General features: G+C 37.4%; 1 protein-coding gene across 2 annotated transcripts in view; it reads right to left on the bottom strand.

Moving 5' to 3' along the window:
* PCSK5 (proprotein convertase subtilisin/kexin type 5) overlaps positions 1-24,958 on the bottom strand; it is a 247,790-nt gene that overhangs the window by 139,008 nt on the left and 83,824 nt on the right. For both annotated transcript variants that reach the window (XM_056325218.1, XM_056325216.1), the window contains exons 6-7: positions 11,303-11,391; positions 6,075-6,247 (exon numbers count right to left, since the gene is read on the bottom strand). In XM_056325218.1, the coding sequence (XP_056181193.1) occupies positions 6,075-6,247; positions 11,303-11,391 (262 nt within the window). The remainder of the gene's footprint in view (positions 1-6,074; positions 6,248-11,302; positions 11,392-24,958) is intronic.

The raw sequence follows: 24,958 nt of genomic DNA, 5'->3' as shown, positions 1-24,958 counted from the left end.
CAAGCCAATGGTGCTATGTCTCATGACCTCAGAAGGAAGAACTACTATGTAAAAATGCTATGTTATAAATATATAGATGTATAATTAACATTACTATGTTAAAATGACTTTTCCAGTTCGGGTACATAGTCAGCATCCACCCATAGCACAGAGCCACCCAAACTTTAACTCTCTATGTTGAAGTAACTATAACATCACACATTCAGTTATTGCATCATAAGATGCAATAGGGATGCATGGTATATATGCAAATCATATAACAGACAATGCCAGGACCTAACATTGGGTTACATCAGCACACTGGAAGTCGTGTTTTCTGAGACCCTCCCCAAGCACAGTGCTAATTCTTCTGATTGATCGTCAACAAGTTGTTTTAGGCCAACTAATTAGAAATGCACAGGAGGTCTTGTGGATGCAAAATGTATCTTTGTATGAACTGAGATATGTGTACACACAGATATGTGTTATTCAGTCTCAAATGGCAGCTGTAAAAGGGGAACTAATGCAATACAGAGTTTAAAAAAATCTGGCCTTAACTTCTGTGCACCACAATAGCTCAATGTAGAAAACAACAGCCATTTTGGAAGTTTTTTTGACAGATTTGACTGGACATCTTCTTGCAGTAACTTCTGTCTTTGACTTTTATAGTGCAATTCTCTGGCAAAGCAGAACAGAGTAACTCCTCTTTGTGTAGGCAACACAGCCTACTCAGAACGATGCAGGGAAGTGATGACAGGACAAATAACTTTAATAGAAACATCTGCGGTACAACACAGGCAGCAAACTTTTGCCTGGACACATGCAAATTATATACAATCTCTTCCACTTTCGGAGAAGCATATAGTGATAATAATATTAAAAAAAGAGATCCTTTTCTTTCTTTTCTCCTTTCCCTTTTCTTCTCTTCCTTTTTATTCCCTTACTTTTCTCTCTCTTGCATGTGGGTAGGAGGCTTGTTTAGTGATTTTGAGAGAGCCTTCTGCTCCTAGCAAACACTTGGAACACATACGCTTCAGCCAAAGTTGGTGAAGCGAGAGAGATGAGAAGGGGCAGTGATGATGGGAGGGAAGGCATCAAGCCGAGTTCTTACAAGAGGTTCAGCCACAAAGCATCTGATCATTAATGTCCATCAAACATTCTGGCTTGTGTCCAGCCTGCTAAACAGAACAGTGTCATGGCAGTAAGATGAAAGCCCCTGCGCCGACACAGGCAGAAATCCAGAAGTTTCCATGTAGATTTCCCTGCCTCTCCACCCTCTTAGGTTATATTAAGGATGACCTGCCCTGTCGCTGATTTGGACTACCTGATGGGTACTGCAGAACAAACAACATAAAGCATGCAGTTGGCAAGATGTTTGGAGAGGTGAGACAATGCCCTCTTTGAAATCCTGCAATGTATCAACCAGGGTCATACACCCAGAAACTTAACTGTTAGGTCTTCACTAAACTGCAGTGAAAGAACAAGTCAGACTATCTGAAATGCATTACTTTCCAAATGATGCTGAGAGTGATCCCAGAAAAAACAGGCTTATTTGTATGAATACAAATGAACTAGCCTGAGTTGCTGTAACACAGAGCCATGAATCAGGGAGTCTAAGCCTCTAAAGTGCTTATAGCATTGTGCTTATAGACTGTGAAATACAGTAATCTTAAAATCTAATGGTACTTTGGTTTTATCTTTCTGAATCAAGAAAAGGCTTTTGTGTTCTCCCTTTTGTCCCAGACTCAGCACAGCCTTAGGACATGATTTGGCCACAGTTGTGTTTTGCAATGCTAAGTCTGTTTACTCTTGAACACAGGGTGAAATGTGACATTGCATACCTAATCTTTTCTTGAACATGTCACTTTTGGATATACTGCCCTTCATCTGATTTCTTTCAGGCAAGTTCTCCATGATTTTAATGGAGTTATTTTTGAGATTATTAGGTCTAGAACTTCTAATACATTGGTATTTTAAACACAAGCCTCTAGTATTTTCCACCATTATGACTACAGTATTTCCAAGAAAAGGACCTTGTCAACTGGAAGCATGGTATAAAAGGGAGCTTTTATATTTGCATAGAAATTGTTTGATAGCCAAGTCTCCAAGGTTTCTCTTTGAGCTCAAGTATGCAAATTCAATAGAATTAAACAAAACACCCTGAAGATGACAGGAAATCACGGTACTTGAGACAGGTTTAAAAATTGGTTTCCTCTTCCTTTACCTTGATCCTGGGCAGAATTTTTTAAAGCATATTTAACTTGTGGGTTAGGCTGCCATTTTTTAAACTCAGTTATTACTTAGTATGCTTTTTTCAAATAGATTTGTCTATTTCAATTCATGGCATGTGCTGTCTCTGTGGGACTCTATGGAAAAACTGTACAGTCATTTATCTTTGTTATTTTCTGCAGAATTTGGAAGGAGTAATCATATTAGCTCAGCACATTTTAAAATAATAATAGTTCTAAAACACCCTGCATGAGCTGTTAACTGGAATAATATGCGCTAAAGATAAACCAGGCATTTTCTTCATGGTTCCCAGTCTCTCAGCAAACTGAGTAAGAAACTGTGGCTCTTGCATCCATTTCATAAGTATAGTTAAAAAGAAGAGTGATAATTCAGTTTAATTATACTCTAATCAAAGTTATTATTCAGTACCACCTTTGATTTTCCTAATTTAACAAGCCAAGCATAATTACTTTTTCAGATGCTTTTAAAAAATCTTGACCTTTCCCTTTGCTGTTCTGTTTTAAAAAGTTAATATTCAGTTGTGTGTGCATATGCACAATAGATGAAACATACCAATCTTGAATCTTTGTGTAGATCTGAAAGGTCTTGCCAAATTTTCCTGTACCAATGTTACTTTAATTTACCTCACAGATGCTATACTACATATAATACTGTTGTTGTTCAGTTTAATACTTCTAAAAAAAGGAAGGACAAGATCTGTATACAATGTAATAAGCATTTTTGCCTGCCTATCATTATTTGCACAATCATTGTGATTACCTGGGGAAATCTGTGTTTGGTAGGTATCTAGCTGGACAATGATCTGATTTTAGGAATATTTTGGCACAGAGATAATTTGTCTTTTCTTCCCCCATTTGTCTCATTAAAAAAAATACCTTTGGCTGAACATGAAAATGCATGATTTATTAAAAAGAACAAGAACAGGTTCATCTTAAAGTAATTTTTGGTCTGGAAACTAAGTCTGTCAAGGAAGGTCGTAACTGAGATACACATTTACAATCTTTCAATCTATATTACATTTTAAATAATGAAAATTGGAGATTAACCTTAAAAATGGTATATTTCTTATCAGTATGATTTTATGTAAGTTTTGGAAAGCACTTTTATTTCCTTAGTAGAAATGAAAAAGCTTTTGAAGTCAGAGCTAGATAAAATTTCCAAATACATGGAAATATTTAGATCCATTCAACTCTACATGGGCAACTTTGGGTAGAACAAAACATCAATAAAACGAAATAGAAGCTAAATTGCAAAAATAATCATTTGACTTGCATCTTCCACTATTTCTCAAAAAAAATATACCAAACTCTTTGTCTGCATTGTTATCAGAAAAAAGGCCACCTCAGAATTTTAAATTTAAATGCCACATTTCCACTATATACTGGTACTTACTAAAAATATAGAACAATGTGCTGGTAAAATGAAATTCATCTGGGTTCTGTAGGGTATCTTCTCATATTACAGCTATAATAATAATGGAACAATAACACTTATAGGCAAGAACTGTGCTTTTGGCAAATTATTCCGCATTCTTGATTTATACCGGATTTATCCCCAGTTTTGAGATTTCAATGAGGAAATGGCTGACTTCTTCTGGTACAGAAATTTGGCCTGAACATTTCATGATTGTCTTACATATGTGAAGTATGACATTTAAACTAGCACATACATATGTTTAAACGTAAAACTTATTTTGTTCAAGTTCCCTGTTCCCCTGCATCCTGTAGTTCCATTAGGGTCCCTTTCTTCACTTTGGTTTTTTTCTTCTCTGTGGTCACTGTCAAAGAGTAGTAAACTCTAGCTGGGTGATGGGAAGCACTGATATTCCGTCCTACATGGGGAGCGATGATGCATGTGAAGCAATAATGGAGGTTCATTTGGCCTTCTACTTACTTGTTATACTGTTCTAGAAACACTTCAACAACTATTTTAATGACTACTAAATACAGCCAAGCTCTCTGGGCAGAATCTGTTGGTGTCCCTGAATGTGTTTTAACTGTGAATCCCCTGAATTTTTTTGCAGGGTAAAGTTAAGTACATGCTTGAGTATTTTATTATGATAGGCTTCATGTACTACATAAGCTACAACAAACAAAAGTGTAAATCTGCAGCCCTACACCGAATGGTCATCACATGAACAAGTGAAAGGAAGGCAGTGGTCTGCGGCTTGCATGGTTAGTAAAGCACTGACAGAACTGAGTTTGAGAGACAGGTCTTCTAACATCACATGGCATAGGAAGCACACAGTTCCTGTCATCAGTTTAGTATTTCAGTAATTCCTCTTTATAACTTACCTGCTAGGTAGTTGAGCATGTATTATTATCCACATTGGGGCAAGGAAAACAGGGGTGAGAGTAAGAAATTTATGCAGCTTTATCAAGGAAACCAAAATAAGCCAGGGATGCAGCTGTGATTAGATGTGAATTCACATTTCCTAGGCTTGTGCTGCTAGGCAATGCTTATGGTGATACTGGGTATCAATTTTATGATGTACTTATTTATAACTTACAGTCAAGTATGCTGTAAATCACCCAAAACTGCACTGTGCATACAGCCTGTCAGCTTGACCAGGTGCTCTTGTAGCTTTGCCTATTACTCCTCTGAACCCATTGTCCCCATTTCTTGTTATGAATGCTTTTTATGGTATACCTTAAATTAATATAGTCTCTTAGTGGCAGACACTGTCTTTTAACATAGCACAAATCTTCTATGCTGAATGTTAGCTATGGTTTACTAAAATCAGTCTTGGCATACCTGGATAAAACACTCATTGACTTCAGTAATAGCTGCACTTTCCAATCTTGCTGCAGTGTTACCACATTCCAGTAACTATGTTCCAGTTCTGCTTTGGTCCAACAGTTTCAGTCTCTTATAAAAAATGTTTTGTATTAATCCCCTCTTTTCTGATCCTAGAGCCACCCACCACTGAACTAGCAAGTCTTCTGCTGCATTCAAAATAATGCTCAAACCTTTGAATGCAAAGCTTTCAAGTCCTTTCCACCAGCCCTATATAGTGGAAAGAGGTGTGAGTGCTGGAAGACGAGGAATTCCCTGATCTATTTAACAGGCAGGAGAGTAAAAGGAAGAACTTAAAACCATCCTCTGACATCAAAAATTCCTCTAACTACTCATTTCCTTCTGTGGCCTTATTTGTTTGACAGTAACTTATTAAAGAAAATTGTAAAGGTCTTAGATTTTTCATATAGGGGCATTTGGGATTTTGTGTGTCGTATTATTGAAGATCTCTGGGCTATATCATAGAGAAAACATAATAGCACAGACTAGTAGAGAAATGTATATGAAGTTATAAACAGGGTGTAAGTTTTCTGAGACCAGACAGCAACACTAAAAGAAACACAGGTGTAGACTTTTTTTAGCCCCCAACTCCCTATCAAAATCATCAAACTTCCATTAAGAAATCAAGCAAAATAAAGCAAGGGAAGAAACGAAGAAAGAAGACAAAACAATCAAGCCTTTTGTTTTAAATTCCATTGCAATTTTGCAATTCAGATTTGATGACTTGGCATTGCTGTGCAAAGTAGCATTTTTCAGTCTCTTTTTTTTTTCTTGCAAAATTACGTCATTACCTCAGAACAGTTTTAAAGGACACTGAGGATGATGTATTCCAATTGAAAATGAACAGAACTGATATTTCAGGAAGGACTGATTGTAAGGTCACTGTAGAAGGAAAATGTGGTTTTAGTTTTATGCAAAAGAAACTCTCCTTCTTTCCTTCAAGATCTTTTCCTGTTCCCCATGCTGTGCACTTGCACACACTGGGCATGTGTGGCCTTACACATTCACACAAGAGGAGATCAAGGAGATGCAGTTTGATGCCAACCTACCATTCTGATGCCGTTCTCAAAGGCCTGACGTGCTAGAGAAGCAGGTCCATCCACAGTCTTACCATCGTCATCAGGCCCCCAGCTGGCACTGTAGATGTGGATGTGCTGGGGATTAAGGCTTAGAGACTTTGCTTCTACCATGTCAGTCACGTCTCCGTCCAGCATCCGTACACCTTCAAAATGAAAGATAAATGAACAGGACCAACCAATTCAAAATACTTCTCCCTCGTACCTGGGAAAATTTTTGTGTAGGACGTTGGACTGAATGATCATAAGGATTTCTACTGTTGTAAAAAAAAATGCAACAGAAACCTGTTTGGGTATGTGTTTTCCCAATGGAAAAAAGTCTTTAGATGAAAAAAATACAAAAAGGAAGGAATATTTGGCCTTCAAGTTTTAGAAATTATCTACAAGTCCTTTATCCACTATACAGCCTTTGAACATAAACTTTACACTAAAGAAAACTTTTAAAAAAGACTTGATATGTTTGTATGACTCCCTTGAAGATAACATGTTTTTCTTTCTTTTTTAATACTGCAGTGAAACTGCAGCACCTACTATGAGTCATTCCCAATCCTAAGTACGTCAACAGATGTAATGAAAGGTTCTCTGCTGACAGGTAAACATGGGATCATTCTTTCACTGCATGAGGCTGCAAAGAGGTAACTGGGGATAAGGCTTGTGTGTACAGACCAACTACTATACACAGCAGCAAGACGATTACAGGAAGTTAGAAACAAATATCCTATACGTAACATTATTCAACCTGAAACTACAATATTGTGAACATCCTCCTCTGTGCAGAAGCAGCTTTTGTATGGTATAATCTGAAATTCTTGTGTTTAAAGAATCCATTCATGCGGGCTTGGACAAGTCAATGTGCTAGCCCTTTTAAAGTGAACAGCATCATGATGTTTTAAGATCACTAGACTGAGTAATTTAAATGTGGAAAACAAGAAAATGTTAAAGTCGTTCTTTTGACTACTATAAGACTTTAGCTGAAGTTAATTCTCACTCAGAAAACCACTAATGCCAGTTTTAACCTGAGCAAGAAAAAGGAACTATAAACAGCTAGTGTGACATTTGATCAGGGACGTTAAATACTAAATAATAATTAGCATTGTATAGTATGATAGTACAGATTAATGATTATTTCAACAATTAACAAGGTTGACACTCTTTCTCCTTTAAAAGGCCACTGTTATTTATAAACCAAATTTACATATTTTAAATTACAGACACATTTAATTTTGCTCATGAGCTCTGACTGAAGTTACTTGGGTATTTACCAAGACTGTAACTTCCAATTAACAGAAGGTATGGGGGGTGCTTTGTTGATAGAGGGTCTTATTGTTTTCCTTACTCTAATTGACTCAGAAATGAAAAGTGATCATATTTCTAAGTTCACACAAAAGCTGCCCGTGTTTTGTGAGATAATAAACTTTTACAAACAGTGATCTCACTATGAACTTTACTTTATTAAAAAAGTCATTAAAGAAACTGGGATTCTCAGGTTTTATTTTTCTTCCTCAGTATAATCTCAGAAAATTAATGATGGGTGGAAATTGTGTTCTCAGTTTCTTTCAAACACATTAAAATATATTTAGTTCTAAATAAAGACAATAAAAAGTACACTGCTTTTGAAAGAAGGAAAATAAAGCTTTCCTTTATGTCTCTGTTACTGTGTAGCATGCCTAAATAATACTACATGCACTCTGTGAACAATAACTCCAAATTCTGCCACAGGCACCTGAAGTAATTCACATCAGGTTGGTTGGGTTTTTTTTGCTCATGGTGAAATGGTCAAATCTAAAGGAATACAGACAAGGCTGTGACTTGGGTGTTGCTCTCTCTGGTCAACAATTGACAGACATGCCTCAAGGGTGACTTGGAACAACAGAGGTCTCATTGGCTATTTAAAATAAAAATAATTCCTTTCTCTCTCTTCTTTTTCTCTTTCCCTCCATTCGCCCTCCCCCTCCACCCCACCCCAAATGTCTGGATTAGTTAATTCTACCGATCACAAAATCTCCAAACTGCATTTGGAATGTGGTGATAGCAAAACAAAAGCTGTCCAGAAGGCAATTAACAGATTGCATTTGCAGTGTTCTACCTAAGACTTCAGAGCTTTTTAGACTTTTTCAAATATTTGCAGTAATTGCCAAAACCTAAGTGGCATTTTAGTCAGAACAAACTTTTGATGAACCACAGGAAACACGCAAACTGAGCTCAACAAGTTTTCTTTTAAAATGTTTGTTTTTAATCAGCATCTGATTTAAACTTAAAGAAACAGCTGAACTAATTCCTTGTCAGCTGAAGACAATGTACATCTGTTGTGCCATAATTCAGTGTAACTGTTTTCCCGTCAGGACTTGAGCCCAGCCAAGTAACTAAGCACCCAAATCCCCACAGATGCTTTGCAACTTCCACAATCAGTCTGCAACAATAACAACACACTAACCATCCCTTCCTATAAAAAGTCTCACAAGCTCTGTAGGTGGTAATTTGCCATGTGTGATTACTGCAGAATCACATTAAAAAAAAAATACTTGGTGCACTGGTTTGTCTTTTAGTGAAAGGGCCTGTAGCTAGCTTAGCTAAGCACAAATCGCAGGCATAGTGCATATTTTTTTTATAAGAAACGTGTCACAACCTGTAAAAGAACTAAAGGTACACACTGCAATTTTACTCGAATTGTCTTATCTGCAGATTACATCCCCATTTACACCATTGTAGGAGAAGGCTCAGACTTACTAAGGATCTTCTGACCTATTTGTGGTCAGAGGTTTTTCAATATGTGGAAATGAGACAAGGAGTACAAACACATTTAGGAAAAAAGTGACCATTACTGGTGGATATCTTGTTAACAGCTTTCCATCACAAAGATCATTAATCGGATTTGTTCAGCTGCCAGTATTTGATGGATTATCAATGGAAAGGATTTCGTTTCCCTTTTGCTTTATCTCTTCACTATCCCTTACGTGTCCAGAGATGCTTTTCGGTTTGAAGTAAAGAATACTTATCTTGGTGAAGCAAATTCAACATCACTGTCAGCAGGTGCTCCTCAATGTAAGGAGAATGTAATTGTTTTACCTTGACTCTAGTTTCTTCTCCAAGAAGGCCCCTGAAGGGTCTTTAAATCCCCGGGAAAAAAGTGAGCTAAACACTAGTTCAGCATAATATGATTCAACATTTTTACACTCTATCTGGCCTGCAGAGAGAAAACAAAATCACTGCCTATTTACATGTGTAGCTTATGGCTTCTCTGAGGGAAGGGAGGGAGGCACACCAAACAGAGGTAGCAGCAGCAAAACTCTTGAATATATGCATATAGTGGGAAAGGAAGTTTAAACTCCCTTCCCAATACCCTGGAATTCGCTCTTGCCTCTGATTTTCTGCAGATTACCTGCTGAGACTCCTGAAGTCTTATTTTCAACTGCTGATGCTTTTAAAAGGTGGTACATTACCTCAAGTGAGGCTTACACACTTGTTACCCAGTTTCCAGCTTTCTTTGAATAACAGTGTTAACGATGGCTCTACAAAATCATGGTGATAAATGGAGTGGACAGAATTTTTATTTCACTTAGACCACTGAAAATTCTTGAAGGCTGTCATATTCTTGATACTATATAAATAAATAAATACACAAACAAATGGATAAAGAAATAAATAAAATAAATAAATAAAAAATTAAATAAATAGGCACATATATCCAGTCTTTACTGTTCACACTAACTGCATCATACCATCTGATTAGTTTTTGCACCATATTTAGAAAAGGCTGTGACTCAGTTAATATGCCTGGAGGATTTATAAACTATCATTATTGCACATTCCTAGTGCTTAATAAATAATAACCTATTCAGAAGCAATTGTTACTAATGGAGAAATTTTCAATGACATGCCCAAGCTGTTGCAGGTTGTGTGACTATCCAACCCACAAACGAGACTTCTCCAGAAGCCATCTTTTATCTCTGTCGGTGCACTAACTCTCCTCTGACTCTGGTTTGACAATGCAATAAATCTGATTTCATAGCTGCTGGTACACGACCAAATGCCACGTCAATATGAGACAACTTGCTCATCTGCCACAAACTCACTCTCTTCGTCAGTTCAGATTTTCTAAACCACTTTGACAGGGTAACTTTGTGCAGGCAGACTCTGCACCTGAAGGGAAATTGTATTTCTGCATCACTCTAACTTTATGCTGGATCAGGTATTGTCTATCCTCTTGAAGCCAGCAGGAAAACAGAAAGCTGACATTAAGATGATGTTGTGTGCTTTGGCTAATCTGAAATGCAGCTGTGCTCACATTTGATTTGGATCAAACTTGTACTGATCCAGTAGAGAACAGATACAGTACTATTAATTGTGGAAACATGGCCTCAACTCTGCCTGCTCACATTTTTAAACTGTCCTCTGGTGGATATATAGGTAAACATGTTTCTGTTTTCACAGATGGACTCTATTTTGTGAAAGAAAATCAACAATTAATGAGTTTGAGCTATAGGTCTTTCTACTGAAAGCCAATATACCAATCCCATTATTTCATCAAAAGTTCAGTGTAAAACTTCACTTAAAGAATTGAAATCTGACACAGGCAGGCTACAGCCTAGAAGACACACAGATGACATTTTGGTAATTACCTCCAGAAATTAAGCCAATGGTCCTAATTAAGCAGATGTTGACTAAGAATTCACAGAAACCATTCTCTTGGCTGAATGAAAAAAATATGATTAAATCTCATAATTCAGGCAATAATCTGATCAGCGGGACCAAAAGAAAATTCTCTTCAACCACAGCCAAACAACAGAAAAATACATTGTTTTGACAGTTTTGTGTGGGATCAATATGCAAGGCAATATTCCTGATGTGTACATTTACTTTTGGTTTGTCAAAGTTCTTCACTCAGGGCTCTGAATCGGTGAGAAAACCCAAATGTCCTAATTCTGGGGTTTGTGTTTTCATCAAAGGTCTCCCTTTCGCTTTTTCTGTGTGTACTGAAGAGGCAGCGTTCCAGGGGGCACTGGAGAAGTGTCACTAGAGACAAACTCCTTCAGTACTGGTATTTAACGACCACTCTACAACTGAGATTTACTTGCTAACACAGCTAGGTTTGTTATACATACAAATCTCCTTCTCTCGTTGAGAAAGGTCTGAATGTACCATTTAGTACAAATGGCTCTTTGGTTACTGTTTTTTTGGTGGTGGGAGATTGTTTCACATACCTCCAATCTTGGCATTAAAGGCGATTCCTACTGTGCAGTGTGAGTTGTTTGCCGTGGCTGCCACTTCTCCAGCACAACGGGTTCCATGCCTGTAGTCAGACAAACATTTTTTCCGAGTAAACACAGACTGTTGGGATTAAAGGCTTTGATTTTGCTCATCCTCAGGTGCTAAAAGCACAACTATCCACAATGTCTTGCACTGATCAATACCTCATAGTGATTCATACTCATGTTGCAATATTCCTCTCAGCCCATTTTAACACCATTACCACAGTCATATTAATCTCGTCATGGTAGGCTTTCTAGCCACTGGAAATATGCGCAGTTTGTAACAAAGGCATACAACGGTGATACATAATCCCCAGTAACAGAAAGAAGTTTTGAATACCAGTTCTTGATTTTGAACCAAATCTCAGAGTATAGAAAGAACTTTTGTCCTGCATTCTCCCACAACCACCCATGTGGCTGGCATGTAGACCTCCACACAACCTTCAGCAGGCACTGCGTGTACCACACTTTTCCACAAGGAAGATGAGATTGTGCCAATGCCCACCGTGCTGTTTAGAGGCAAGTCTGAGACTGGCTATGTGCCAGGTATGCTCAAAACTTCCATGTAGGCATATCTGGTTATGTCTTGGGCCCAACCTGCAAGCCTGCAGCCTTCCTGGGAACAGAAAAAACAGCTGAAGTTCCCTCCACATCAGAGGTATACACTGTGCCTGTAAATAGAGTTGGGCTGCAAGGGTATTATCTTAAGAAGTTGCTGAAGGAAAGCACAAAACCTTCACCGGTTGCCCATCCCCTTCCCCACTGTGCAAAGCCATGGTGGGATGCCTTGCCTAGCCCTGACCCATGCTCTCTACAAGGTGACAATGGTCATCCATACAGCCACCACGGTAGGAAAGCTGTCCCTGCTTTTTGCAGTCTTTGCCTGCAATATGGGTTTTTCAGGGTGTTTTCTACCAGTGACTTTTGCCTTTAGCCTTGTGCAGTTAAGCAGCTGCTTGCAGAAATTTAACACAAACAGGAGCAGACATGGAACTTTAGAGATCTGCTACAGACAGGAGACACAGAGTTTCAGAGCAGACAGGAAAAGAGATTGGGACTTGATGAGACCAAGACAGAAAGATAAGGCTTGGGTAGCCACAAAGAAAGAAGTTTAAAAAGTCAAAGCAAAAAATAGATAACAACATAGCAAGCACTTCAGAGGAGGCTAAGTGGGGTTAGTTGTGTACACAGGCAATCCTGCTGGTGGCAACTTACAGGCTGCTTACGCAGACATCTGGAAAACATGGGTGTTTTTGAATTAATGTTGACACCCATATTACAGACAAGAATCACCATTGCTTTCTCTTGGTACAGCTCATTTTGGCTAGAGTGACTCCTTATTTCCTTATAATTAATGCAACTTTTTTCCCTTAACCTTTTAAGACACACAGATAAGAAACACTAAGATAACTTGTTTGGAATGAATTAATGTAAAACAAGAACACCAACAAATAGGACTAGGGAAAAAAAGAGAGGAAAAAAGCCCCCCCCAAAGTAGCATAAGGGATCAATGCTAACCTGTTAGAATTTCAAAGGAGATAATAAAGTTTATCAGATAAGTAATATATATATATATATATATAAAAGCTATGAAAAAGTGTACTCTTTATTCACAAAGTGACAAGTTGCATGCTGATAAATCCTAAAGTTGGAACAAGGTTTCACAACTATATGTATATAAATTTATTTCCTAATAATCTGTTCACAATTCATCATTTGGTTGCCAAACTTCTCCAGATAATTTTTCAAGACTGAATTTTAAGTTTATTTTTCATATGAAGCTTGATTTTCTTCATTTGAAGAAAGCCTATTTAACTCTAATTGATAAACCAATGCCTTATCCTGTTACATAATTATTTCGAAAAACCTGAAGTAAATAATTCAGGAATGGCAGATGAAAACAAGTTTTAAAAAGATCCTTCTTCATCTTTATTTTCAAATAGGGTTCTAGCTCTGTGTTTGTTTAAAGTAATGTTTTTTTTAAAGTGTATTAAAATTTATAGGAAAACACCGGTCTTAAGAATTACTTACAAGGCACATGATACCCAAACTTCCCATTTTCTCATTATGATTCTGTTAGGTGCTACATAGAAGTTTAGAGGCATTATCACTCAAACATCAAAGCATGGATGACTATACTCTAGAAATGTAGAAGTACCCCCATACATCACCTCAGTGTATGTAGAATCACAGACATACAGAATGGTTTGGACTGGAAAGGACCTTAAACATCATGTAGTTCCAACCCCACTGCCACGGGCAGGGACACCTTCCACTAGACCAGGTTGCTCAAAGCCCCATCCAACCTGGCATTGAACACTGCAGGGATGGGGCATCCACAGCTTCTCTGGGCAGCCTGTTCCAGTGTCTCACCACCCTCACAGTGAAGTATTTCTTCCTAATATGTAAACTATCCTCTTTTAGTTTAAAGCCATTACCCCTTATCCTATCACCACATGTCCTTTTAAAATGTTCCTCTCCAGCTTTCCTCTAGGCTCCCTTTAGGTACTGGAAGGTTGCTATGAGGTCTCCCTGGAGCCTTCTCTTCTCCAGGCTGAACAACCCCAACTCTCTCAGCCTGATAAAATAAATCACTTCCTGCCTGGTGAAGGGCATGTGGCCAAGCCACAGCTTCCTAGAGGGAGACTGCATTGGCAAGAACCCCCCCCCCCCCAGGTACCAAGTTTGGGAAGGAGTGATGGAAGGAATATAAACCACATCTAGAGGAGGAAGGCTGCCTGAAGAAGCGTGGAAGAAACGGTTCAGGTTTCTCCATGGCTCCCAGCAGAGTTTGCGGATATTTGCTACTTTGTTAACTACATCCACCAAGTGCTGTTAAAAGGGTTAGATTTCCACTGGATCACCAAAGACACTCCAGTCACCACAGGGCCATGTAATGTTTGTAGAGGGGAAACAGAAAGGATGTGTGGTGGTTAGGGGGATCACAGTGTGACACAGTAACAGGATTAAAAGTAGCCTAAATTCCCACTGAAGTGGAAGTAGGTGCTGTGGTAGAAGTATCTTCTGCAAGAAGCAGTCGAGGTTTTTTAAAGGACTGGTGTGGAAGTACCATAACACACATTTATTGAATTAAAGCACAGTAAGAATTTTCAGGTAGATTTCTCATAGAAAAAAGCATAACCCAGAAATAATTAGGTCTATGGACAGTTTTACAACATGCAAGTTAAATCAACTTTGCAGAGTATTTCACTAGTTTTCACATATTGGAAAATCCTTTTCCTTTATCATATTTTAAGTCCAGTAATGGTATAACTTTATTTTGTAAGCAGATTTTTATCTTAGACCCTTGCTTCTCTGCCAAGATTATTGTTAATTGCATCCTATATTTATAATGGAAATGACAAAATCAAAAGATGTTTCATTCATTTCAAGGTCATACGTATAAAATTGCACTTTTTACAGTCAGTTTTCCACTGTGTGAATTAATCATATACGCAACTCAATTTGGTTTAATATGTTATCTTTTATGGGTCCTCTAAGTAATATTTCAGTTATGCTGTGAAAGAGAAGACTTTCTAAAAAATCTGCATATAAAAAGTTATGTTCTTGCCACACTGCTTTTAATTTTCCCTGTCCTAGATTTTTGCTTGAGGTTTACAGTTTGGAACAGACTCTGAATTGTGCAGTTAAAATTAGAAAAGCCTTGTCATTAATCATTACACTAATTTCTTAACTAACCTGATAAACAAATATGATGAAACTGATGCCTGAAATTGATTAAGTCTGCTTTAAAGCTATGAAAAATTTTACTGATCACGAGATCCTGGAAATTTCAAACTACAAACAGCTTATGGAGAAGTTTTAACCAGTAACAAAAGGTGAAACAAGAGGCACTTTCCAGTTCGCATTTTTTGTGAATGTATGTATATCAAAACACAACGATCTCCTGCCTTTGTGGGATGCCTGCATCACGTACAACTTGTTTAAAAAGTTAATGCAGTCCTAGAAGAAAGCCATGACTGCCCTTCTACAAAGGTCTTTATCTTGATAAACTTTAAGGGCTGATGCATCATTTCACTGGATCCTTTGCCAGCTTATGTTGAAGGGAAGTAAGTTCCCAGGCTATTAAATGGCACTTTGAATAGACACTCAGCTAAAAGGTTTTGCACTTCTCCTTTGTGTTAATGTCAGGGTGATAGAGCGCCACAGAATAGAAAAATGAAAAAAAGCTTGGTTATGAGATATTCTGCTCATCTCCAAATGTGTCTCCTACCCGGAGTCTAAAAGGAAAAAAAAGAGGAACACAAAGAAAACTTTCTTGTTGTTTGTCTCATAAGGAGAGACATGAAAAATTGATATTCAAAGACAGATTTAGGCTCAAGAGGCCATCAGGTAAAAGAAGTAAGATGTCACAGGCATTATCTTAGAAAAAAAAAAAGTTGACTTAGATGTTTATAAAGCTGACCAGTACTTTCCACCGTAAAACCGTCTCTTATGATTCTGCCTAGCTTTAACCGCTTTAGCTAATTTTTCCATTCCCAGCAAGTACGTACAGCTCTTTCAGAAACGTATTTATTTTCATTTTTGTATATGAGTGAGACAGAACACAAAGAACAAAGAAATATGCAGGCAATTAAGATTGATTTTCTTCTCTTTTTATAAGAAGGAAATTTGTCAGTCTGTCATTATCAGTATGTCAGTAAGTCAGTAAGGTGTCAAAGACCTACTCAGGAAAACCTTAATAAAGATAAATTTTTTGCCTTATGATGTCCTTACTATTATATGGAGAACTTGAAATAAATTCTATAGAAAGGTGTATATTAATTTTTTCTTCTGCTGCATGCATGTATACCTGTATCACCTGGATGCTAAATGTACAGTCTTTCTGTGGTTCTCTAAGCATAAGATAGGAGAAATTTAAGAGTTACGCTCTAATCTGTTACACAAAGTAACTTTTTTCAGTAACAGATTTTTTCTGAGACAGAAATGGCTCAGCATTTCAGCCAACAATGGAAAGAGAAAAGGCGCATGTTCTGTGATTAATAGTCACTCCCTATCCCACCAACATAACTGAAACATAAGACATTTACCTTTCAATAATCACTTCTAATTTGCCTTTCAGAAAAGGAAGAAGGTATAAGGCACCAGGAACATCTTTAACATAAAAGTTAATTAAACTCGCTTCTGAATGTTTAGAGTAAGGAAATACTCAAGAGTTAGTGAAGACAGCTGCTGGTAACTTGAAAAGCCCCTGCCATGTCAATTGGCTCTGCATTGCAGAGCCTCTGTCTCTCACAGCTATTTTTTGAATTCCACAAACACGCTGACCATGCATTTCTTTGCTGTATTTTACTCTTCTGGAGTTCATCAAGTATTTCAGAACACAAAAAGCTCAGGGGACCGGAGGATCTAAGGCCCTCCAGTTTTTCATGACACTAACATTATAGTCCAGCCCACTTCAACCTGTCACCAATGAATCTTTTCAGCACGGGAACTTGAGGAGAAAAGAGTTTTGGGGTATTTCAATGCAGGCCCATCACAAACATCTGCGGGCACACCACTAATTTACTGAGGTTTTCTAAGAGATACTCAGCACAGGAATTAGTCTGTAAAGTAATGAAGAAAACAGTGGGGGGTTGGGTGGGGTTCTTTTGGTTTCTTTGTTTGTTTTGGTGTTTTTTTTTAATGCAGGGAACTGTCTACAAAAAAGAAGAAAACTTGATATCCTTCGCAAATTCTATGCTGCACATATTGTAAGAGTGAATATTAAACAATTGCAAAAAGGTTAGAATAGACAGTCTAACAGTTTACATAAGGTTATGTACATTTTAATAGGCTGTGCTTGAACAGCCTGTTTTTGATAACCAGCAACTTCCTTTCTCAACATAATTATGCAACAAACTTACTCCCTATGCATAAAGACAATGCATTAATATTAAGAAAAATATTAAGAAAAAAAATTATGTAGTCTTTATTATAAACTAGAGTAGAATCCCAGGGACAGAATGTGAACTAAACTATGTAGTTGGTGGACATTGAAAATTATAGGACTAAATGAACTTTAAATGTCAAAATAATTTTCAAACCTCTGTGGGAGGAGGAAGAACAGAACTTTAGGTAGCCACTGTTATTTATAGGAAAATATCTGATCTAGCATTTATTTCTTGCAAAACTCTTTACCTGATTTTTCAAATGTTTTCCAAGATCTCTTTTACATTAAGATATTTGTAAACAGGAAAATGTGATAAACTGAGACACCACAATGTCATAACTGCTGGAGAAAATATGTATTTTAACAGCAATCATCAGAAATGCATTTTATTGCATCCCAGAGTAATGTCTTATGTAGTGCAGAAGAAATAATGTTTTAGACCTGTTCATATATAAATGGACTCTAATAATCTGGAGGATGACAAATACTTTCCAAACCGGCACTATGCTGGGATGTTGTTCTAGGAACATCTGAAAAAAGAGATATAAAGGAACTGTCAGAAGTTAAAACATGGTCAAGGAAAACCTCAGTCTTTAGGCCTTTAAAACACAAACTGCTACAGCTGAAAAATAATAAGAATAAAGCTATTTCACAAAAGACAGATATTTGGATACTAACAGTGGAGAAAGACATGACAGAATTAATGGGGAAACCAAGTTACACAAATCTTTAATGTGAGATATCAGGAAAAATGCCAAAGACTTGGGTGTTACATCACAGACAGGATCCTGTTTCTGAGCAACATGGTGTTGTAATGTGGTTACAGCACAGGACTGGAAGCTGTCTTGAGTCAAGGTCCCCAAGGCTAATGACTGTTTGCATGATTATGGGAAGTTACTTAAGGAGTAACTTGAAAATATCTCATCAATTTCTCACAAATAAAATCAAAGGTGTCAGCACTGAAAGAAACACAGAGAACACTTCACATCTCAGACATGTACATCTTAAAACTTGACAGCATGGCTAACAGCAATGTTGCCCTGGCCATCTCTCTATATTTGTTAGCTGTTAGCAGTAAGCAGCTAATTTGTCACAAGTGTGAAGTTCTGATATGAGCTCAGCAAAGGACTGTGCTTCAACAGTATTAGTTACCATTTTACAGTTTTGTTTTTGTGAGTGGGCAAATGAATCTGAATGTAGAAAACAAATACACTTTTTTTCTGTATTTTCTACCAGAGGCAAAAAAAAGAATGAATAGGACTGATGGAGCTAATGAAATATGGCATAGAATAAGTAGCAAACAAAAACAACAAATAATATATTTAGCCAAATATATCATTTTATGTATTAAAAATAAAAATAATTATTTACCAATACCTTAATATGTTTTAATCCAAGGTAAAATTTTAATTCAGCCTTTCTTCTGAAGGGAAAAAGGCATTGGTGAGAAGAAATAAAATAGTTCAAAAGCCAGCAAGCAAGGCAGGAAGTCCAATTCTTGTCATTCATTAAAGCAAAGCACAAGTGAAAACAGTACAGTTTAGTTCCTGTGCACTGGAATTAAACCTGTTCAGCAGCAACATCAAGGCCAGTATTGCCTCAGAAAGCATATTGCTACTTGGATAAACTTACTCAAAAGGACTATTTCATTTGCTTTTGAAACTGAAGAATATGAGGATGCTTAGACTGCAATGCTCCTCTGCCACATAAGCAAAAAGATTATTTTTTAACCTAATTTGAGCTGGTTGAGAGGGTGTAGAAGGAATGAAAAGTCATAGAACAAGGAGGATGTGCTGCAAGCTGTTCTGGCAATCTTTTCATGTGTATGAGAGTGGTTGATGCCTGTTTGAGTGCAGCCAATAATAGAGTAGCACAAACGTTTTGGGAAGAAATGAATATCTGCCTATACTTTTCTCATTCTTAATCTGTGAGACTAGATGGGTCTATTGGTTCATTCGTGACATAAAGAAAAAAGGACAAATTAAAGCTCAATTTCAAATATTTTTGGAACATGGCTAACAAAATGGTAAGGGGAACTACTGCATTATAAAAGTTAATGTGGGCAGGAGATGGATAAAATCAGACATGTATTTTTATACAAGAAAAATTCTTGTAATCACCTTGTAAAAATGGTTAAATCAGTTAATATTTTTACACTTGGAATTACTGCTTCCAATACACAAATTAAACTCTCTCCCCAGTCTGCAACAGTCTCAGCGAACAGAACACAATTCTAGAATTTAGATCCTGCAGCGTGCCAATAACCTTACTTACTTGACTTTTAACAACAGTAAAGTAACACTGCACTCTTACAAAAATAAACTAATCTTAGAAACCTCACAAGGCAGTCACTAGAAATACCAAACAGAATAAGCTGCATTCCCAGTACCACCTCCTTCTCAACTGGGACACCATCCCTCTCATATATATTAACATTGCCGGAAGGTGACAACAGTAAAGGAACCTGCTTGGGGTCATTCAGTGTTTCAGGTATCTCAGGCTGAAATCCACTTTGTCTCCACAAAGTAGAAACACCTTCTTTTTTTGAGGAGAAGAAAGAATAAACGTGGGTCTGTGGTTGCCTCTCTGTGGCTTTCTGTGCGAGGCTGACCACAGCTGCCATGTGCCTTTGGTCACCCGTTGAGAAGCAGTTGATGTCCCCAGCAGTTCCTCCAGACACGTCTCATTTTTCAGTTCAATATCAGCATATAGATAACGCAAGCAATATATCCAACCACATAGTGGAAAAAAATGTCTTTATGGCAAAAATGCTGACATCCAGCCCCTGTTTCAGTGCTCACTGTTTACCACCAAATTACCTGCTTTAGCATCACTTTTCTGCTGAGCAAATGGATTTTTTGAACCTTCTGCATGTGAACACAAGCACACTTATTACTTATGATATAGTCCACAACTATGGAGGACTGTTTCTCCCTTGCTTCAGTTGTTGTGGTTATAAACAGCTGTCATATCATATGGGAATTAATGAAAAATGTTTGAAGCACTAAACATTGGGCATGTTATGCTTTCATATCATTGTGACTCTAATCCCAAAGACAGAGCAATCAGATGCTGGACACAGTGAAAAGCACAAGGGAAAACATGGGACATAGAGCTTTGACAATTCCTTTGTCTATACCAACCTGTGTCTCAGAGGAGCAACTACGAGTTGCTGGGCACCCATAGTTGGGGACAGTAATAGCTGGAGAGCCAAAAAACTGTCTATGGAAATAAAGCAAATCCTGAATGTGGAAACTGCAGATGAAATGGTGTCCCTGACAGCTCATATTCCCAGGCCACAATGCACTGTCCTCTAAAGTATGAATAATGTTATATTCATGTTAAAATCTGCAAAATGATGCTGCCCTATGACAACGAAATGCTGTCTGGATACTTGCAGGTCCCAGCTTACTAGAAGGCAACCCCAGCAGGTGCCTCAGAGGCACCCTCTCTTTTTCTTTTCATCTCCATGCAAGAAACTTTTAGATCCTTGAAAAAAAAAATATATCTATAAAACTCAGTTGTGACACAAAGGCCATCTTGTAATTTTCATAGTCAATGCACTACATGGATTTCTAACTGAAAATACAAAATCTCCAAAGCAATCAAACAAACACCCAAACCTGAAAATGCCCATACATCTTTATAAAAGGAAATGGGGAAAAAAATGTAAAGTCAACAGGAAACCTCACAAAATCACTAGATGTTTCTAGGTGTTGTCAGCAGGTGTGTTGCTTCATCAGCAACTGCTTTACTTACAAATTGCACTGATTCAACTGGAAAGACATAAAAGTAAATGTATTTAAAAGTGGGGTTTTTTGCAGACAGATTTTTATACCATTCTAAAAATGTTTTATATCACCTTAATTTACCCTTGTTAATTACAAAAGTAAAATATTTCCACCTGATGTAAGTATATTTAAGGTGAGACTTGGAAAAAAAGTCCTTACACTAATCCTTCTTATGCAACTATATGGATAATGAGCATAGCTTAATGGTTTTGGAGTCTAAAATGAATCCTAATTTGGGAACCTCGGATTGCAACAAAAATTACTGTCACACCCAATATTACTTTACACCAATCAGAAACTCTTGGTATGCTTTAAGAATGCTTCCTCTTAACTTAAGCTGTAGGTTTATTTATGAATTTTCACTAATGAACTGTTATGAATGTTTCTGAATATATGGCTATTTAAAGTTGTTGATATATTATAATTTAAATATTTTAAAAGCTTTAGAGTAAGTACTGGAATACTGACATGCATCTACTTTTCCGACAAAAATCCACCCGTATTTATCTAAGATATTAGCCTTAGAAAACACAGGCTGGGACACAATGCGTAAAGCTTGCTAGATATTTGCTGCTGAAAATTCTAAATGTACAACCACAGTGGTATGCTTGTACTTAAGAAAGCTCACTGTGGACTGGCTATACCATGTTATCTACACAATAAGCATAAATAAGAGCTTTGGATAAGATAGACACAGGTGAAGTAGTCTGTCATCTGCTTTTTGAGCAAAGGAGAAAAGTGATTAACTAAACCCTGCAAAATTGTTTTCCCACCTGCTTGCATTTCAACCCCTTTTCCTATAATGTCTAAGTCTTCAAAGTCATACTGTCGGGTGTCAGAATATACACTATTTTCATTCTACAGAAAAGGTACCAAGAGGTTAAATTGCAAATCTGAAACTAGAAGGAACACCTCTACTAGAATAGCTACAGCTTAATAATGGTAACTTTCAGAATAAATATGTAAATTCTACATATTTTCTTTGCTCTGTAAGCAAATCATCATATTGCAGCTGTAAACAATGCCAGGAATAAAGCTTCTGTCTGCAATTTCTCAGCACCTCTGCATAAGCTAGCAAGCTGCGTTTAAGGTAGTGAGAGGGAAGAGTATTTTGTTCCATGTTACTGCTGGCTCATGGTAGAGGTCTGCCCTGTGAGTCAGAAGACTTTACACTGCAACCTAATTGCCCATGAAGAAACCAACTGATGGAATATATTTGGTTAATTTTTTCATCTATTTGATCTTATAGCTGGCAAACTGACTTCTAAGATTTTCAGGGGAACTTCACCTCCTCTGGTGGTAAGTTTCCTATGTATTTGAAGCGTCCTATATATCTGACATGCAGATACTACAAATGCCTCTGAGAAGCATATCTGCTGTTGCTACATGCAATACCTGAAATGACATGAGTTAACGGAAGGGAAGAAGATATTTTTCTACTTTCCTTCAATTGTTTTCTACCTGCATTGCCCCACACTTCATCCACTCACTTCAGTGGCTACAGATGTCAAGTTACGTGTTGCTTTACAGGGACTAAGGGATCAGCACAGCAACTGTGGGAGCAGCAGTTCTGAAAGAGGTCCACATTTGGATACTTCTCTGGAGCATAAGTCCCTTATACTAGAACATGCCTACATATGCAGAAAGAAACTTATCACAGACCTTGTGGTCAACTTCATCATGAAATTCGGCTTGCAGAGATAATGCTTCAGATATCTGGTAGCATGAGAAACCCTTCCAAAGCTACTAGAATTACTCCTGGGAACTAGTGCATAATTAAAAGGTTGGGGTATTGATCCTGGCAGGCAGCTAACCTCCCAACCAGTCACTCCCTCCCTCCTTCCCATTGGGATGGATGAGAGAACTGGAAGAGCAAATGTGAGAAAAACTTGATGGTTGAGATCAAAGCTTTTCAATAAATAAGGGAAATGAAAAAAAGACAACCAAGTGACACACAGACAATTACTCATCACTTCCAAATCTGCAGAGAAACGCCCAGCCACTCTCCAAGCATTTCTGTTTCTAACAGTGGATGACTGCTGTGACAACATTGCAAAGAAATGAATATTTTTTAACTCTCCATTTAATTCTCCACCATATTCCAGATCAGACATACTTCCTGACTATTTTGAATTCCAAGTGCAATTTCAATTGCACTGTGCAAGATATGTACTGTGCTTAATCCTAAATTTCATTTGATGCTGTTCTGCATTAAACAGACATCCCATTTCTCTTCAGAGCTCCATTTCAAAGACGAATGAGGAAATTGTTGAAATAAGTTCAAGTTCTACTCTTATCTGTAAGTTCAACTTTTACTTTTATCTGTGTTGATAATTGTTTTTAAATGAAACTAGCGTCGTTGATTCAGCAGCAGCAAGGTTTGCTCCTAATTGGAAAAGGGGTTTCAGCATAAGTCTAAATCTCACACACTCACTACGCGGCAGAATAAGTTAGTAGCTGTTCATGTGATGTTTATGGAGCGTTAAGAAGAGTAGTGCAGGGACGTAAGTCTGGGCTGAAAGGAGAAGTAGCACATACCTTCCACTGTGCTCTCTTTGGCACTCTTTGAGGCCAACAGCCTCACCAATCAACTTGTTGGAGAAGTAAACAGGCCACAGGCTTTACCTCAGTTTGCTAAAATCACAGATTTGATAATTGCTTTGGGACTCTATAGCAATACAAATAATTTTCAAAGCAGGTTAATCTTTTGTAGCATAGACCCTATCAGTGCAATTGACAGCTATGATAGATACCCACTGCTTTACTTCTGCATCTTAATTTATCTACTTTGGTTGCTATCCTTCAGGAAAAAAAGGTAACACGTCTCCAAGAGAGCAATCTGACTTCACTTAGTGTCAAACATAGTGTATCTTTAAGGAAAGTTACAAAATCACAGTAAAGCAAGGCTAGAAAAAATAAGTCTGCCTACAGCAACAAACCTGTACAGATGCATATTTTTTCATTCGTATGAAAATGCAACTTCTGAGAGTTTTATCCTGAAATGTCTTCTAAAAACACCTACTATATGCCATTAGTTGCTTATAGCATAACTTTGCAGAGTTCAATCATTAACAGCATGTTATTAAACAGCATGTTATTTAGAAAAAGGCTTCAGTTAAAAAGCTTTTACGCTAGATTCATGATTGCTTTATCAAACTTTTAATTAGAGGTCTGCTTTTGATGGCACAAGCATTAAAGGGGGAACAACAGTATACTTTGTGCATGTACATGGTGGCTGAGAAGTCTTAATGATCCACATTTTGCACTGCATCTGACTGAGTACTATGAAATCAGCTGGCAAGACCAAGTACCACACACACAGCATGGATCCACTCTTTACCTTTCTCTAATACCTTCAGAAGTCTGAAAAGGGGACAACACATAGAAATGTATTTGAGCTCCCAAATTCGTCTTGGCTGTAGATATGTAAGTATAAATGTATGCAACTTGAAACTGGTCTACCATTTTACTGAATCAAAACTTGCCTACTGTAGTTGTAGACTCCCCTCCTAAGTTCAAAACCTCAAAATATAGATGCATACTTAGAGGAAATAACAACTCTGGGAAAAAGACCATATGAAAAAATCTTTCATTCCTAAACTCTCCATAAAAGAAGGATTCAGAAAAGTGAATGCCACAACTACCACAACTATCAAAGCTTATATCCCTCCTACTGTTGACTTTGAATTGGAAGAGAAGATCTGATTCATTGTTATCAATTATTTACATAGAAGAACTAGAAGTGTTTGCAGAATGGTTCAGAATTACATTTTATTTGTGAGCTCACTGTCTGGTATTTCAGTAATCAGAAACAAGAAAAAGCATTGTGGTTAAATGTTTTGAGACCATCAGAATCTTACATGTCATAAAATGAAAGAGCATTGCTCCTCAAACACCAGTTAGATGATGAGACTGCTCAGTGAT

The sequence above is a fragment of the Falco biarmicus genome, chromosome Z, assembly GCF_023638135.1.
Source record: "Falco biarmicus isolate bFalBia1 chromosome Z, bFalBia1.pri, whole genome shotgun sequence".
Taxonomy (NCBI): domain Eukaryota; kingdom Metazoa; phylum Chordata; class Aves; order Falconiformes; family Falconidae; genus Falco; species Falco biarmicus.
Note: the sequence above shows the minus strand (reverse complement) of the source record. Positions and strands in the feature narration are given on the sequence as shown.